At 39.4% G+C, this 17559-nt stretch overlaps 2 protein-coding genes across 2 annotated transcripts in view; both read left to right on the top strand.

The window, feature by feature from the left end:
• Positions 1 to 17559, top strand: part of fbxo8 (F-box protein 8) — a 77235-nt gene that overhangs the window by 19392 nt on the left and 40284 nt on the right. Inside the window, exons 3-4 of the mRNA XM_078282652.1 lie at positions 11234 to 11317; positions 15631 to 15775. Of these exons, the coding sequence (XP_078138778.1) occupies positions 11234 to 11317; positions 15631 to 15775 (229 nt within the window). The remainder of the gene's footprint in view (positions 1 to 11233; positions 11318 to 15630; positions 15776 to 17559) is intronic.
• Positions 6223 to 7967, top strand: LOC144538503 (uncharacterized). Its single transcript, XM_078282718.1, has 2 exons — positions 6223 to 6632; positions 7259 to 7967. The coding sequence occupies exons 1-2, from the start codon at positions 6326 to 6328 to the stop codon at positions 7684 to 7686; spliced, it is 735 nt and encodes a 244-aa protein (XP_078138844.1). The 5' UTR covers positions 6223 to 6325; the 3' UTR covers positions 7687 to 7967.

Genomic DNA, 17559 nt, shown 5'->3' with positions numbered 1-17559 from the left:
CCATACCAATTTATTGGCAAATACTTTGGGATTCAACACTTTAACATTGTTCCCCATGGTCAGAAAAAGTCGCCAGATTTGTGGCTAGTCGCTTTTCAGAAATAAAGTCGCCAGGGGGTTCTGAAAAGTCGCTAAATCTAGTGACAAAGTCGCCAAGTTGGACTGCGGTTACATGAGACATTTTTTTTCATTCTGAATGAAATCATTCTGAAGGAAGTGTTTACATGAGCGCTAAATATAACGATTGCATTAAGATGTGCGTTTACATGCTCCACAGTATGTAATCAGAATAAAAGTTTCTGACATGCGCAAAACACTGAATCCAGCACTCTAACATGGGCTTACGTTTTTAAAAGACGGACCTGCATCGGTTATTTCTTTACTGCTGTTCTTTCTGATGAAGCAACAGTTTTATCAAAACATACGACTCGTGTCAGAAAAGACGTTTTGTTTTGCCCCCGCAATGATTGGGTGCATTTGTAATTTTCACCGCTGTAAACCGAAACTGGCCCGGAGAGGTGGAGTCAGGACTTGATATAAAAGCGGGCTGCACCGCCTACATCAAGCCCGAGCGCCCCGGGGTTAATAACAAGCACATCCATTCCAATCCTCCCGGAAAAAAAGGGTAACGTAATTGATGTGACTTACGTTAAATGCGCGAGCATGTACAGAAAGAGGCGAGATAAAGAAAGTGATCGGAATGAGTGTTTACATGATGAAATTTTATCCATCGACCGGATTATGAAAGGGTTATACCACCCCTCTCAAACGGAATTAAATTTCATTCGGATCGGCCAGTTTATTCTGATTGAGGCGTTTATATGAGGCATTTTTATTTTGATTGGGCTACTATTCTGATTAAAAGGCTCCATGTAAACGCTGTTGGTGGGAAACAATACACTCTTATTGTTTTCATTATGAATTTATTTAATATTCAGTACACACGCATTGAAGTGTAAAACAAGAAGTGCCTAGCCTCATTAAAAAAAGAAAAAACGTGAACATAGCGCGGTTGTGGCGGTATTGCAATATTGCGGTTATTGTTAGCCTAGCCTTAGCGTCATTCAAGATAGTTCGAATTTTGTTTTTTGTCTCATCTGCAGTAGTGTCATTCAATTGGGGAGGAGGGCTCCAATGTTTGTCAGAGCATGTGTTAGACATTGGTATCAAAGGATAGTTATCTATCATCATAAAAAAAAATGTTGTGCCTGAGTTGAGAATTGCATACCAATCTTTCTTACAGGCTGCTATCATCGCCCCTTTGCTTACGTGTCACACTGTGCACAACTGCACGAAATCAACAGTAGGCATTTGCAGGCAGCTGTGAGCCAAGTCAGTATTCTCCACAGGAATGTCAACAAAAACGCCCTCTGGTGAACATTAAATGATAGCGTTACGTTTGCAAAGCAAATCTCATCCCAATAGATTTACAGGTGCATGAGATGACAAAAGAAATGCATGGTCAAGAGAAACAGGTCCAGTAGCACATGTTGGAGGATTTGTAAGCAGGTCATACACAGGAATACCAGCAACCCCTACAGTGGATCTGCCTTCTCCTGACACTTAAAAGTTTCTTTGACAGTGGACCATTGTGCTCCTGTGTCTTATTTGGCCATCTACGAAAGCGCCTCTCTGATCAATAGGTAAAGAAACAGCTTATGTGGTGCCAGGGGTGGGCGATATGGATTGAGAAATGGTTGATATATAAAATAATTTTGGCTAATCCAGTGAATTAAATAGTTAATGGTACTTCATTACATTTATTTTCTCTTTTTTATTTTGAACTATAACACAAATCACAGCATCCCCAAAAATATGCAATTTAAATTATGTACGCAAAAATATGGAAAATATGACAAATCAATCAATCAATCAATTGCCTAATTAAAGGATAAGGCTGGTGTTTTTTAATGCATATCTTACTGTCAACAAATCCTATGAAAATAACAAAATCAACAATGCGTTTGCTCTACTCCCATTACTTTCTGACTTCCGGAAGTCATTGGCTCCAATTGTAAGCTAAAAACCTTGAAATACAGCTCACAAAGACATAGTTTTAATTTTAAAAATCGCTAACTGTTACCATGAAAAGTCAGGCTATTGTAGTTATTACCAAATCAAATTCAAATGGGAACAAATTCTTCATTACGACGGGGACTATTTTCGGTGCTACGGAACTACTTTCCTGAGATCACAGATGTGTTTACAGCCGGCTTATTAAGTTGTTTGAGGAAAAAGTCGGCTGGCCCGGTGCATCGCAATGATGAAATATGCTGCCCAGAGCAACGGCATGGCTCTTTGACATGTTTTTAATCCTTTTTTTAATACAATGGAGTTCTATGGCTACTGAGACATGGCTGCATTGGGCATCAGCTACATGGACGAGACTTGTTGGCAAAACAAAATCATTGCTTATTGTTATTTTCATAGGATTTGTTGAATGCATTAAAAAACACCAGCGTTATCCTTTAAATGATATTGCGTGACCTATAAAACTTGTTGCTGGCACCATGGTTAGCATAGCATTTGTACAGACATTTCTCCCATTTACACAGAACAAATAGGCCTACCGGGTCAGGTCGGGTCGTGAGCTGGGTCAGTAGATTACAAAGTAACTCTCGCGGACTTGCTTACCATGGTTACCATTGCAATTGCACCGGCGTTTGCCCAGCTTTAGGCTACTTTACACTGAATAAATCCCAGTTCTGTGCCGGCTTTTTTACTAGATGGAGAGGTTCGGTCAGTACCGGAGGGCTAGTTCAGTACCGCAACTAGCCCTCCTTTTTACCGCACACAGAATTTTTATTTTTGGCTTCATGCCGTTAAAATTCTCTGTCGGCAAAGACGGCTCAAAAAAGGACCAAAAATGACCATACGATTACTTCAAACAGCGTAATCCCAGTGTTCTGAAGCAAAATGATTGTACTGTGAGTCCAAATGTCCAATATTTACCTCATTATCTCCTAGATTTTACCCACTTCTACATCGCCACACAGTCACAAGCCGGTGCTGCCTTCAAATGCCGTCAGAAATCTAGGAAGTACAGGTCGCGTTTAAAGGACCCAATAAAATGGTAAATACAAATGGGAAAGTAGAATTGACAGTAGCTGAGCTCTGTATGGTACTTTTGTGTCAGGGTCCATTTTGTTATTTCGCACTTAAAAGTACTTGAATACACAATGAGTTGTAATTACGATTGTGAAACTCGGAAGCACAAGCTTATGAGGAGCGCCTGAAGGCAGCAAGACTTCCGGATCGACTGTTAATAAAATGCATTTGTTGGATCATTGCATTTGGTTTGTATTGTCTATTGCTATTTAAATATACTCTAGACTATTCCAATATTTTACGGAAATCCTGATAGCCAGAGATACTAAAGAGTATAGCTACCGTGGTAGAAACGGTAGAAACAAATCTCTACCGTATGTACCGTCATACCGCCCAGTAGTGTTGTAGTACTCGAGATCGGTCTCACATTTTGAAGGTCTCGGTCTCATCTCGGAATCGACTGCATTTTTACTCGGTCTTGACTCGGTCTCGGACAAGCAGGACTCGGAATTTTATTTCAAGACCAGTCGAGACCACAACCGCAGTGACATCATTACCTGCCTGTGTATTGTCTGATTTTTTATTTTTTTATTTTTACTGTGATTGGATGTAAAACTCCCCCCTTCAATTGCAACCAATAACTTTGCTTATTTTAAGTTTGAACATTTTACCGCTCTGCCACCCTGACACCCCCCCCTCACGTGCCAAGGAAGAGAACACAAGGAGACAAGGGAGAGAGCAGTGCGCCATCTATGGCTGCAGAGATGTCGTCCAAATCGTCAATCATACGATTTGCTTATACAAAACACAAAGAGTTTCTTTGCAAAACAAGTGGTAAGAAAAAACACTCAGCAGAATGTAAGATCTGTAAAGTAACCTTCACTGAGACGGCTGGGACCACATCCAACTTTTATCGTCATCTTGAACGAAAACATAAGGAAAGGTAAGTGTCAAGCTAGCAAAGCTAGCTAGCAACACAACGTTAATGTAGTTATTATTTATTAATTAACGTTATATAGCATTATGTGCCCTGTCTCTTCTTTGTTTACCACAAGCAAAAACTTAACACATGACCAACAATTTCTCAGCGCTTGCCCTCTTTTGTCAGAAGCTACGTTACATCACACTAGAACGTTAGCTTGCAAATAACCTAACTTAGCTAACATTATGACAACTCTCCCTCGCATCCCCATGACTCCAATAACTAAGAGATTCGGCGAATGTGTATATTGTATATAATAAATATTACCAATGTATATTCAATCATAGTTTTATCCACAACAGACAAGGGTGAGAGGTGAATAGCTGTCTCGTTTTAGCTCAGAAGCAGATCGCCGACAGAATAGCAGCAAAAAACTACATAGGCATTGATTTCTAGTGATGTTAAGTCACATAGATAAAATGCCAGTCAATTTTTATTATCAACGGTAGATTACGCTCCTCTGGCAAGTTCTGTGTGCTTGTGGTTTAATTTGGTGTGGCAGTTTTCAGGCATGTATTGCTGCCTTTTGCCATGTCTCACCGCTCTCTCACTTGGGCGAGAGACCTAACGTTAGAGGTTTGAATGCACAAAGAGAGGAGAGCGTATAATGCACCTCCGCTTTTATGAAAAGTTTCCTTATTAAATGGGCTACTTCACCTGGTATAAATACAAGGCACGTTACTTTAGCAGTGATAATTTTGATTTTGAATACACAGTTACAGATCGAATATTTAACATTTTACCTAGTCAAAAGATGACAGCCCTTTTGCTTGTGTTGTGTGTTTTGAGAGTCGCAAGCTCCTCTCTCCCTCGCTCACTCACTCAGTCTTTGGCTGTTCAAGGTGCGCAGTGTATGAGACACTTTAAAAATCCAGCGATCTATCAAATATAATCTCAAGAAAACTGAAATTAATTCAATAATTTTTAAGATGATAATTAAAATGGTGCTACCAAATCATATGCTTGTGCAACTATCTGAAACACTTAGTTGCACCAGTGGGTTAGATGGTATCAGGAGCCTTGCTGTGTATGTATTATTGTGTCCATATTGTGTTCCAATTAAATACTGTACAGATTTTACATACATTTTTATACCTCTGCTACTTTTGCTTTCTGTGCATCTTACACCATTATGAATAAAATTGCCCTTTTGATGTGATTGCTGTTCATATTACCAGAAATCTTATAGATTCTTCCCTCCTGTATTTCAGGTTCTTGGAGTACAAGGCGGGGCAAGAGACAGATGTCACACAGCCAACTATAGTATCGTTTACCCAGAATGTGCAGGTCTACAGTCTACATTCGCCGAGGCAACAAGCCATTAATGAAGCCATTATCCAGGATTTGATAATTGGGTGTTGTCTGCCTCTGTCAATTGTGGACAATGGACATTTTAGACACTTTCTTGGGATTATGGACAGTAAGTACACACCAATCTCTAGAAGAACAATTTCTGAGAAACGGATACCTGTGCTGGTGAGCCAGGTCAAGCAAACTATTCTGGAGGAGCTTGAGACCCAATCATCTGTGTCATTAACAACTGACCTCTGGTCCGATCGCAGGCTACGCTCTTTCCTTGGAGTAACTGCCCATGTGTGCTGCAAATCAAAGGGTTCCTATGCACTTGAGTCCTACCTGCTGGATTGCAGGCGTTTTACAGGAAGACACACTGGAGAGCGAATTGCTTGTGCCTTTGAAGAGATCATGGAAGAATATGGTATCCGTCAGAAGATAAGCTATATCATAACAGACAATGCTGCCAATATGAAATGCGCTTTCAAGGTTCAAATGCCACAGCAGCATTCTGATGACAGTGAGAGTGAGGAAGAGAATCTAGATGATGAACACCTGTGGGAGGACATGAATTCAGAGGAAGACACAGAATTACCCTGGTTAACAGGTGAACGTCTTTCCTGTTTTGCCCACTCTCTACAGTTAGTTGTGAACGACGGCATGAAGGAGGTTAAGACCATCTCCCTCGCTATCGCCAAAACATCACGGTTCACAACACTGTTACATAGCAGCTCACAATTCAAAGACAAGTTTGAGGCTATGTTTGGCACTGATAAGACTGTTCCAGCAGCAAACACCACTCGCTGGAACAGCACCTACAAAAACATACAGGCCCTAACAGCTCTGGACCACAAATCCCTCACCGAAATCTGCAGAAAGGACAATGAGAATGTGATTTTTAGTGCTCGTGAGTGGAACCAGCTGAAGGAACTGAGTGCAATTCTTGCACCATTCTCTGAGGCAACAGACCTGACAGAAGGAGAGAAATCAGTTACCATTAGTATGGTGGTTCCAACTGTCCTGGACCTGAATACACACCTCCTCAAGATGGAAGAGACCCGTGTGCAGTGTCGGCCATTAGTCAGGGCCCTCCGAGAGTCTCTGGTGAAAAGATTTTCTGGAATCTTTGTAACAACGAACATGGCCAAGAAGAGCGGAAGAGAGGAACCTTTCAACCACAATGTGCACTTTTTGGCTACCATGCTGGATCCACAGTTTGGCCTTAGCTGGGTGGATCTGGACGTTACCAATGGGGGAAGTGCAACATCACAGAAGAAGTTCAGAGATGAACTGAAGAAGACACTCACAGGTTAGTATACATTTTTATCCAGTTATCTTTTCCATTTTGCAAAAAATATAACATACACTCACTGGCCAAAATAGTTGGAACACCAGTTTTCCATAAAACATAAGAGCTGTCACATGTTTGTTAAGCAAAACCTGCTCTTACTGTTCTTAATCTGATAATCTAAGATGTTTGACTTCCAATTCATGTGCAACTTTTAGATTGTGACTCGCTTTTTTGATGAGCATGACAATTGACTGGTAATCGTATAATTATCAAATAATTTCTGAATCAAATGCTGCTTTTGCCAATAATAAGTGAGGATACTCTCCTGCTAATCTATGACAGAACTAGCAAACATTTTGGTCATCATTCATTGATTTAAACATCATCATTCAACAACCGAAGACTTTCCGTATTAGCTGAAGATTGTACTTTAATGGTACTTGGTTTAATCAGATTAAGAACAGGGGGTGCAGGTTTTGCTTAACAAAACATTTGACAGCTCCTTTATGTTTTATGGAAAACTGTGTTCCACTTATTTTGGCCAGTGAGTGTATATAATGTAATCATGTCATTGCAAAGTGAACTATCTAACCCTTTAAATCTAACGTAACCATTTTTTGTTTGTTTGTTTTTGTGTTTTTCAGATACTTTGATCTTGGAGGTGGAGAACATCATGGAGAGTGGAGATACAACTGACTCAGGGGCCACTGATGTGGATCCAGCCAATGACTCGCCACCAGCCAAATGCCCACGCCTTCTGTCCCGCTACAAGGCCCACAAGAAGTGTAGCTCAGGCCAGAATTCAAGTATTGTAACACAGATCAGCAAATACTTTGATGTCATCCAGGACTCTGACATTGACAATGCACTTGTCTTCTGGGAAAAATACCACGACAGATTCCCACAACTCCACATGTTGGCACTGAAGGTGCTGTCAGTCCCTGCCTCCTCAGCACCAGTGGAGAGGGTTTTCAGTCGAGGAGGCATTATAATGAGACCCCACCGAGCACGTTTAGGTCACAGAATGTTGCAATCTCTCATGTTTCTAAAATGCAACCAAACTCTAATTTAAATTCATTTCCCATTTTGCCATGTTTGTTGTGAAGAATAATTTCCAGCTGTAGAGTAATATTACCAAGGTTAGAGTCATACTGCCTCGCCACTTTTGGCATGCATCATATTGAAAAATGTCAAAAAAAAAATTCAAATCTAGTATATCTGTATTTTGGTTCATTACAGACTCACCTTTCAAGTGTAGATATGTTCTTCATACATTGATTGTGACAGCAGTTATTGGTTGCTACTTTTGAAGGCACCATATGTCAACTTATTTTCCACTGTGAAATTATTTTCTACTGCAGGCCAACAGGCTTTACATTTCAAATAAATATGTTTTTCAATATAACCACTATAGACTCATGCTTCGGTTGATTAACAGCACACTCCCGCATACAGATCACATACTGTATCATCATACAGGTTATTACTTACTGAATAATTTAGCAATCAGTGGCTGATGTGACAATTTGGGGGAGTCATAATTTAGCAGCAGTAAGGTGTTTTTACACTTCTGTTTCATTCTGCCCACTGTGTTGAGCCTTTCTGAAGGTCAGTGATATGGAATTGCAGTGTTTCAGATCAAAGGATTGCCTTCTGTCACTGAGTATATTCTGTACATCCATTTGTGTTTTACTAAAATTGCTAAATAATGCTTTCTTTTGTTGGGAATTTTAACAGAGGAATGGTGTAAATGTCGAGCCAACACTATGATTACAGTCATGGTCTTGAAAACAGTCTCGCATTGGTCTGGTCTCGGTCTTGACTCGGTCTCGCCCCCCCTCGGTCTTGGTCTTGACTCGGTCTCGCCCCCTCAAAGTCTTGGTCTTGACTCGGACTTGATATGCTCTGGTCTTAGTCTTGACTCGGTCTCGGTTTAGGTGGTCTCGACTACAACACTACCGCCCAGGCCTATGTGGTGGGCTCTGCTTTAAATTCTGGGCCCCCCTATTCAGAAGTAGGAGGGGCAGGAGGAAAGACAGAAAAATCTTGGAGGAGTAACTCTAGTGGGGAAAGGCTGGGCCGACGTCACAGGGACGATGAGAAAGTCTACCGTAATTTCTTTAAGGGCAGCTGTGGCCAATGGCCAAGCAGATTGCAGGTATGTCATGGCTTCTGCTTGTAGCAAAATGCTTCTTGTATTTTATCGGCATACCTGGTGAGGCTCTCCCCAGGCAATTGTTGGGTACCATTAATTTTGTGCCAGTCAATTTGTACTGGGAAAGCCAAGGGAATAGCCACTGTCAGCTTGTCAGTCACTTTCCTCACATTGCTTGTATTTGAATCATCCCAACCTCCATCAGCAACATAACATTTCAGCTTGTTCCACAAAGCAGGACCAAGGAAAACAGTAAGCAATTGGGTAATATCAGGCAGCGTGGGTACATAAGTTAGTGTTGAGGTAAACCAGTCTGTCCAAGCAGTAGGATTTTTTTTCAGGGGAAAGCATTCTATTCTTTCAAGCCTAACAAATCTGTGGGAGACAACGGTCTGTATACCACATGATATCTAACATGTCCATCAGGATGCATATCTCTCAGCGGAGCCATAAAAGACAGAATTGCTGTTGGAGCTTGGAGGCTTACAAGCATTTTCAGTTTGAGTAAGTGCTTTGCAGGTTATCTGGGGTTGAGGTCATTTGTCTCCTGACACTTGCATAACTTTCCTCATCAGTATAATGACTGACAGGAGTATTAGCATTAAAGAGCTTGGTGAAGGGAGAGCATGAGCGGAAGCGGGAGGGGCTGGAGAGATAAAGCAGGGACAGAGAAACTCGGGAGGGGAGAACTTAGGTGTTGCGAGAGGAAGAGGAGGGAGGGGGTCCCGTCCAGTCCTCCTCTTTGGAACTATGTGAATGGGGAGTCAATGCTACTGGAGGTTTCAATGGTCTGTTATATTTAGATTTTCCTTGTTTTGTTTTCCTCAGCCTCTCTCTCATTTGATTTTTACCACATTACAATATTCTTTCAGATCACAATCTGCTTTTACATTGCATTGTTCTTTCAGCTTTTTTTTGTCTAATTTAACTGTTAAGTTAGCCCTTTGATTGTCCATTTCTAGTCTCAAACTGTCTAGTCTCAAAATGACTCTCAAAGGCATAAAAGGCTCTCCAGCCTTTATCAGTTGTCCCAGTTGAAAGAGCTTATCAACAACTCTACTTTATCCTTGTCAAGTGATCCTCTAACTGGCCATTTGCCACTAGTTTTTTGATTCCACTTTGCACTCCACTGGCTGTAATCAATGCCAGTATCTAGCTTACTTTCTGTACTCTGCTCTTTGGGTCAGAACCCCCAAAACTCTTTTTTGAATGATTAGAACCCATGATTCATCAATACATTGTGTGCCAACTGTCACACAATACACACTTAAAGACTTAATAACACAACTGGGCAATTCATTTGCCTATTTTCTGTGCATTTCAGCATCACATGCAACAATCATTTAAGCATATCAGTACTCAGGGTCATCCAAGTCAGTGTGGATCTCACAAACAATACACACATTTTACTGTTAAGGTTGGAGTTTGATTCCATATTTTACCGTATAAATAAAAGTTTTTACCATAAAAAGAAACGCTGTTTTGCATATAATTAACAATAAAATAAATGTTTATTCTACATAAATAGCCATATGAAAAGGCCATATGAAAAGGCCATATGAAAACGCCATATGAATACCGTTTAAGTAAAGATTTTGTCATGAAATAAGTATTTGGAATAAGTGTTTTACTGTACAATTAACAGTCTGTAATATAAAATTTATTCTACATAGATTCCCTTAAAATGCCGTATAAATAAAGGTTTTGCCATGAAATAAGATTAACATTTTATTATGAAATTAACAGTGTAAATGTAATGATTTCACCTCTAACACTATTAAAGAAATAAACAAAACAGTGACTCACTCTTTAACAAGTCTGTAATCTAAAATATTAATATATTCAACATAAACAGCACAAAAAATACTCATTGCTATTTAACAGTGAAATACAGCCAACTGTGCTTGTCACATATATCACTCAAAACACATCTCTTAGTACTAGTTTTGTTAAAACCACAATGACTTTTAGCTATATATCACTATCTTACTAAAGAAGTCTAAGACAAAGAAAGCTACATACAAGGCAAAAGTTAAATAAAAAATAATAATAATAATAATTAATGCATGCTTCTTTAAAAAAAAATTTTAAAAATACATCAATGCTTAGTATGATACTTACGGCTCAGCTTGATGGTTAATAGTAATGAAAGTAGTAAGTAATGAAAAAAAAATTTGCTCCAGGTAGCTCAGCTACACATGAAGGTGGCAGTTTGGGTTAAAGAATGTGCTTGAATAGAATTACCAGGGATGCCCTGGCTTCCTCCCACAGTCCATAGGCATTAAAGTGGCCTTAAATCGATCAGCAAGCTTTTCAAGGTGTTTCCAAGGTGTTGCCTTCCTGTAGCTGTTGAGACAAGGGAGCAGTATGTGGACATTTAGGGTCCCACTAGGTTGGGTGGAATGAGTTACAATGAATGAATGAAAAAAAAAAAGTTAACTAATACCTTGATTTGTTTCCGCAGTGAGAGATGGAGGCCCGCAGAGAAGAGTCCCCCAGCACTGTCATGGTCCCGACATCTACCAACTACTGAGAACACGCAGGGGGGGTATGAACACACACACACACACACACACACACACACACTGCTAACTCTCTGCCCAAAACTTTGGCTTTAAAAAGACCAACTTTAACTTTCTGTAGCAGTACTTAGGCTTTAAAGATAAGACTGTTTTCAGTTTTTTTTTTATGTTGTGCCAAGGGTCTAGGTTGCCCCGCTCCTTTCCATTATTCCTGGTAGTGTCTGCACACAGAATAGTTGGAGATATTAGGGCTCATTTTCCCACCTTCAGATGCAGCCATGTGCTACCTTCCACAACTTCCACAGAGCTAGATATTCCATCACAGTAAACAAGAAGGAGATAAACAAAGTTGGCAAAAAAAGGGGAAATCACGTTGCGTTTCGTAATATCAGGCATGAAGATTTCATTGTTGACTGTTCTGCTTTTGGTAGTAAAGATACATTGACTGTATGATGTAACTATTTGTCATATTTAAGACATAATCTGAAGATCTGGCTTGTGCATGATTCAGAGATGTTTGTTGCTTGTAACTTAAAGGAATAGTTCACCCAAAAATGAAAATTCTGTTATCGTCTATTCACCCTCATACCAGTTGAAACAGGGGATGTTTGTCTGTCCACATAACACACAGGGAGGTTGCCAGCACAACTCCATAGTAGCCTTCTCCAAAACAACTGATGTCAGTGAGGACCGGTTCTTTAGAGTTCCAAAAAGGGCAAAAATGACCATATAATTACTCTATGCAGCTCATACAGCATAATCCAAGTCTTCTGAAGCCAATCACACTGTGAGCGAAAAAGACCAACAGTGCAGTCCATAAGTATTTGGGAAGTGACACATTTGTTGTTGTTTTGGCTCTGTACTCCACCACATTGGATTTGAAATGACTTTGAGGCGAAAGTGCAGACTGTCAGCTTTAATTTGAGGGTATTAACCCTAACCCTAACATCCATATCAGAGGAACCGGAATCGGGGGGACCGAAAAGGTAATGTTAGGTCCGAGTGAGGCACTTTGAGCAGAGCTCTTTCAGTTTGTGTGACGTACACCTATGCATAGCAGTGTAAACACGGAAGTGGGGAAGGTTGCGCTTTCTTTAGCAGAGCGTGAACACGTGAGGTCCGGGTGTGCAAGCGTGAACGTTTTTGAAGATTCAAAGATTTGCGCTAAATAATGGTGTAAATATAGGTCTTTTCCACTCACAGCATGATCATTTGGCTTTAAAGGACTTGGATTATGCTACACGAGTTGTGTGGGGTATTTTTATGGTCATTTTTGCCCTTTTTGGAACTCTTTTTGAAACCAGTCCCCAATGACTTTTTTCTATGATAGAGAATGAAACCTAATTTTAAGACTACTGAGGCACCAAAAGATTGATTTTACATGTTCTGTGAGCCCAAAACAAAGATGGTGGATGATCAACCAAACTTGATAGATTTTTTTTTTTTAATACAAAATAAAAAAATTAATTATATGCAACAAATTTGCAATATCTAGAGTCTAACCAAGCTACTTGATTTGTGATTAAATGATATCATATTTCGGCCATCTTTTCCTATGATAGGGAGTGATAATTAGTCCAGGTCGCAGTGGGGGGGGTGGGGCGCCAATGCACCAAGGCAAAATATAGTCCAGGTTTAACACTGAAAGCTGAGAGAACTGGCAATTATCATCTGTTAAATCCATGGGGACGAATGATGAATTACAAGAACATCCAAGGGTAGAAGTAAGTTTGAAATGCTTTGCGGTATCATTTTCACTTGAAAACTTGCATTTTGTGAAACAGACTTACGCTATAAATGGAAAATGCTACCAAAATAATATAAATGGACAAGTGTAGCCAAAATAATAGCCTAAACCAGTCCTTATGCTACATAGCCCACTGGCAGACGCCATAATGTTTATTGTCCACTTGTTAGAACAATATGCGCTCAAGGCTAATCTGACACTCTCTGACTTCTACATTTATAACTGCAGGCTATGTCATCTATATTGTTTAAATTAATACAAAATCTTTTCATAAAATAAGTACAATGTTAAACTTTAGATTATGACATAATATATGTGGTAGATATTTTGGTATCTTGTGTAAGCTGTTGTGTTTTATATAGGTCAAACCTCAGTTTAGTTAATCTTATGATGATTTTATGATGGTGTGCAGGGTACCACCATCACCTGGCACCACTGATCAGCCAATAGCAAAATTAAATTGCAATAGCTGGATTTCAACCAGTAGAGGGCAGTCGCTATGCATATATGTAGAATGTCAAGATTTGGACCTGAATCCATCAACATTACTAAATACCCAAATACATCGGTTTTCAGCTGAAAAAAGTTGTTTTGGGGTTTAGCTACAATTTAATGTCGCAGGTGCTAAAATCGCTATGCTAGTCTATCCTAAGACTAAACAACGTAGCAGTTACGGGTGCATACTAATTAATGGGCACATTAGTGAGGGGGAGAGGTGTGAGAGGAGAAGGGGAAGTGTCCAATGTTATAATGCACCTTCTTTCCATATGTTAACTGTGCTGTGTCAGCGTGTTTAGGTGGTCTTTAAGGTGTACTTGTCTTGTGCGGCAACTTTGCTTTGGATTATTTTAGATTGAAATGGAATTTCAACTGGTATGTGCGTAATTTGGGTTTTAAAGGATGCGGGGGATCCTCTCCCCAAAACTCATTCCATCGTCAGTTGGTAATACCCAGATTGGCCCACCTCCCCAGTTTCTGTTCGAAACACAGTGAGTCTACAGCTAACAGTTAGCTTTACAACCCACACTACAATACATTAGCTAATTAGCTATGCAGTTATAGCATTTGTATTAATCCCTATATCAGTAGTTAAAAATAACTTTCTGTTGAATCAGCAAGCCTTGTGCACAAGCTCCAATTTTGCTGCTGTGCCAGAGAGCTTAAGAAGAGTGTTGAGGGGCAGTGTTCCACTAGGTGCTGCATTACGTTTGGCTCCACTGTATGATTTCACTATAAATTGTTATATATGTTAAACTATCATCAGTTATATTAATACTTGGATGCATAATTTTTGTGAATATTTATCAAACAACAAATTGTCATATTTCAGAGCCCCCTGTTAGCCCAGGGGACCTTGGAATTTTCCAACGGTGTCGCTCCATTTAGGTGTGCCTTAAACATGTACCTTGATGCACAGCTGGGCAGATTGGATTTGCCACCTGTTTTCTACAGACACACGCTCTGTCCACTGACTAAATTGAAGGCACCCTGTCAACTTTTCACAGTTTGTGTTAAACTCACTGACAACTTGTACTTTTGCATTAACCTCTATGACAACTTGTGCAGACCTCGAATACCGTTTCATTTACGGCATCCACCCTAAAAACTGAAAAAGACTTTAAGCCTTTAAGACTGATTTCCTAATGGCTGTTTAAAGTCAACATTGTTCCTGTCGTGCTCTGTTCCCCACTACACAATGGCTGTAGTGTATACACATACACCAAATATGCATACTACACTTGTTTCATTGTGTCCGAGTTGAGTGTTTTCATATAAGTGCATGCATTACCTTTCGCTGTGCTTGCACCCACAGGAAGAAATGGAAATAATCCCTCAAAAACATGTCTCCTTAAAAACTGTATTGTCAAATCCATGTCTTTTTATTTAGTGTGTCTTTGTTAGCCAGGACAACAGTTAATTCCAAGCTAGGTTTGACATCATAAAGTTTTAAAAACTACAAAAAATGTGTAAATGTTAAAAAATCTGAATACATACGGCATGCATTGCAAAATGAAATCATTAGATCTAGATGTCTATTTGACGTTGACAGTAGTACACCTGTATTTAACAACTTTAGCTCTCTGTAAAAATATGTAGGCTTTAAAAAGACCAACTTTAGCTCACTGTCCCAATACTTAGGCTTTAAAAGACCAACTTTAGCTCGCTGTCTCAATACGTACACTTTAAAAAGACCAACTTTAGCTCACTCTCCCAATACTTAGGCTTTAAAAAGACCAACTTTAGCTCTCTGTAACAACGCTTAGGCTTTAAAAAGACCAACTATACTGTCTGTTCCAATACTTAGTATTTAAAAAGACCAACTTTAGCTCTCTGTAACAATACTTAGACATAAAAACACTAACTTTATATCTCTGTACCAATACTTAGGCTTTAAAAAAGACCATCTTTAGTTTCTTAGGATTTAATAATTCCATGTCACAATATGAGATTAACCCAGAGTGTGTACATTCAAGGACATTTTTCTTGTCTAATTTTACAATGCAAGTCAATGGGAAACAGTACAGGAAAATCTAAATCTAAAAATGTGTTTTCTAACTTTGTCTCCCCCTCTCTCTGTCTTGGTGACTGCAGGTAAAGACCAGCGTGGTTTTATAGATTTGGAGATGTTGCCACCAGAATTAGGCATTACCATACTGTCTTATCTGAATGCTACTGATCTGTGCCTGGCCGGCTGTGTGTGGCAGGACCTGGGAAACGACGAATATCTATGGCAGGGGTAAGGATGGATGGATGGATGGATGGATGGATGGATGGATGGATGTAGAGATCCTTATGTTCTTGTTCATCTCTAGTTTCTGTTAAGCTTGTGTACAGACTGAATTGAAAGTGAACTGAGACCAACACAGGGTTATATTTGTCTGTCAATATCTTCCCAAAGCATAATTAAATAGCGGCTCATTATAATTTCTCTATCCTAACCAAAGCCATTTGATTCCTGACCCATCAAGCGCTGCTTTGAAGTTTTAAAAATCCTTGCATCAAAATTTGCCTACTTTTCCATTACAAATTATTGTTGTAGAGACTTGCCACATATGGTAGCTTTTCTGTCTTTGACATATCTTGCATTGTCAATAAATAATGCGATAGTGTTGTATTACATTTTAAGCAGCTTCCAAAATTAACTTTTTTGCTCACCTACCAAGGGCTGGTAAACCAAAAAAAAAATTACCTGCCAAGAATATTTTTTTCCATATATTCCCTATATTTTTTCTACATATCTTACTTTATTCAAGTAAAATATGAGAGCAGATTTAGAGTTTCAATTTCACTTAGGCATTCCAAATTTAATTAGGTGTTTAACTGATTCCCGTTTCAAAAAAGTGAGGCGAGCGAGTGGGGGAAAAAAAGGAAAAAAAAACAACTTGTCATCAATCTCTATGGCACATTTTAAAGCACCATGCAGGTTTTCCTCTTACAATATTATCAGAACATGCAACACATGGAGAGGTATAGTACATATTCCTTCCTTCCTTTATTCTAACCACTATTTGTCCTGTAAAATAATGATGTCTACTTATTTTGAACACATTGCATTTCAGTGCTAAAATAGGGAACAATGAAAAAACAACTGAAACACTGTTAAGTCCATCAACCAGATCCAAAAAAATATGGCTTGTACAGAGCTCAAAACCTCAATGCTGCAAGAAATAGTTTTTCCACCTTGGGTAGAGAACTGATATCAAAATATTTTACTTCACATATGTACAATTAAATCTATCACAAATGATCAATTTGATTACATATTTCTCCCAAGCATCTCAGCCCCCTAACACACACACACACACATACACACACACACACACACACACACACACACACACACTCACACCCTTGCATGGTACTCACTCAGTCTGTCTCTCAAGCTTAAATAGGTGCACTCGATTAAGGGCTCCCGGAACCCTCCCAAATACGTCACAGGCGAGCACGGGCGGAGTGCAGTGCACTGTTGTAATCTAGTGCAAACGGCAGTGGGCAAAACATACACTCTCTACACATGCAAAGTTAGAGGGACAGTTATTTGATTATTTGATTATATTATTATATTATTATATTAGATTATTCTGGGGGGCCAAACAATAAGACCTTGGTCTTATTCTCTTTCAACTGGAGAAAGTTGTGTGCCATCCAAGATTTTAATGTCCTGTAGGCATATAATGAGTATAAGAGAGGTAGAGTTGTGAATTGTCAGCATAACAATGAAAGGATATGTTGCACTTCTGAATAATTTTACTTAGTGGAAGCATGTATAAAGAGAACAAAATGGGACCTAAATTTGAAGCCTGGAGGACCCCACAAGCAATACAGGCAGGGTGGAAGATGAGTTACCTACAGAGATAGTGAAACTCCTATTAGAAATATAGGAGCGGAGCCAATTGAGAGCTGAACTAACTATAAGGATTGTGTCAACTGTTTTGAAATTGGGTCTAAAATTATTTGGAATAGTGGGGTCAAGAAAAGGTTTTTTAAGAAGCAGCTGAATGTTTGTAACAGGACGGGAAG

Source organism: Centroberyx gerrardi, chromosome 3, assembly GCF_048128805.1.
Source record: "Centroberyx gerrardi isolate f3 chromosome 3, fCenGer3.hap1.cur.20231027, whole genome shotgun sequence".
NCBI lineage: Eukaryota > Metazoa > Chordata > Actinopteri > Beryciformes > Berycidae > Centroberyx > Centroberyx gerrardi.
This window is presented reverse-complemented; position numbering and strand designations above follow the sequence as displayed.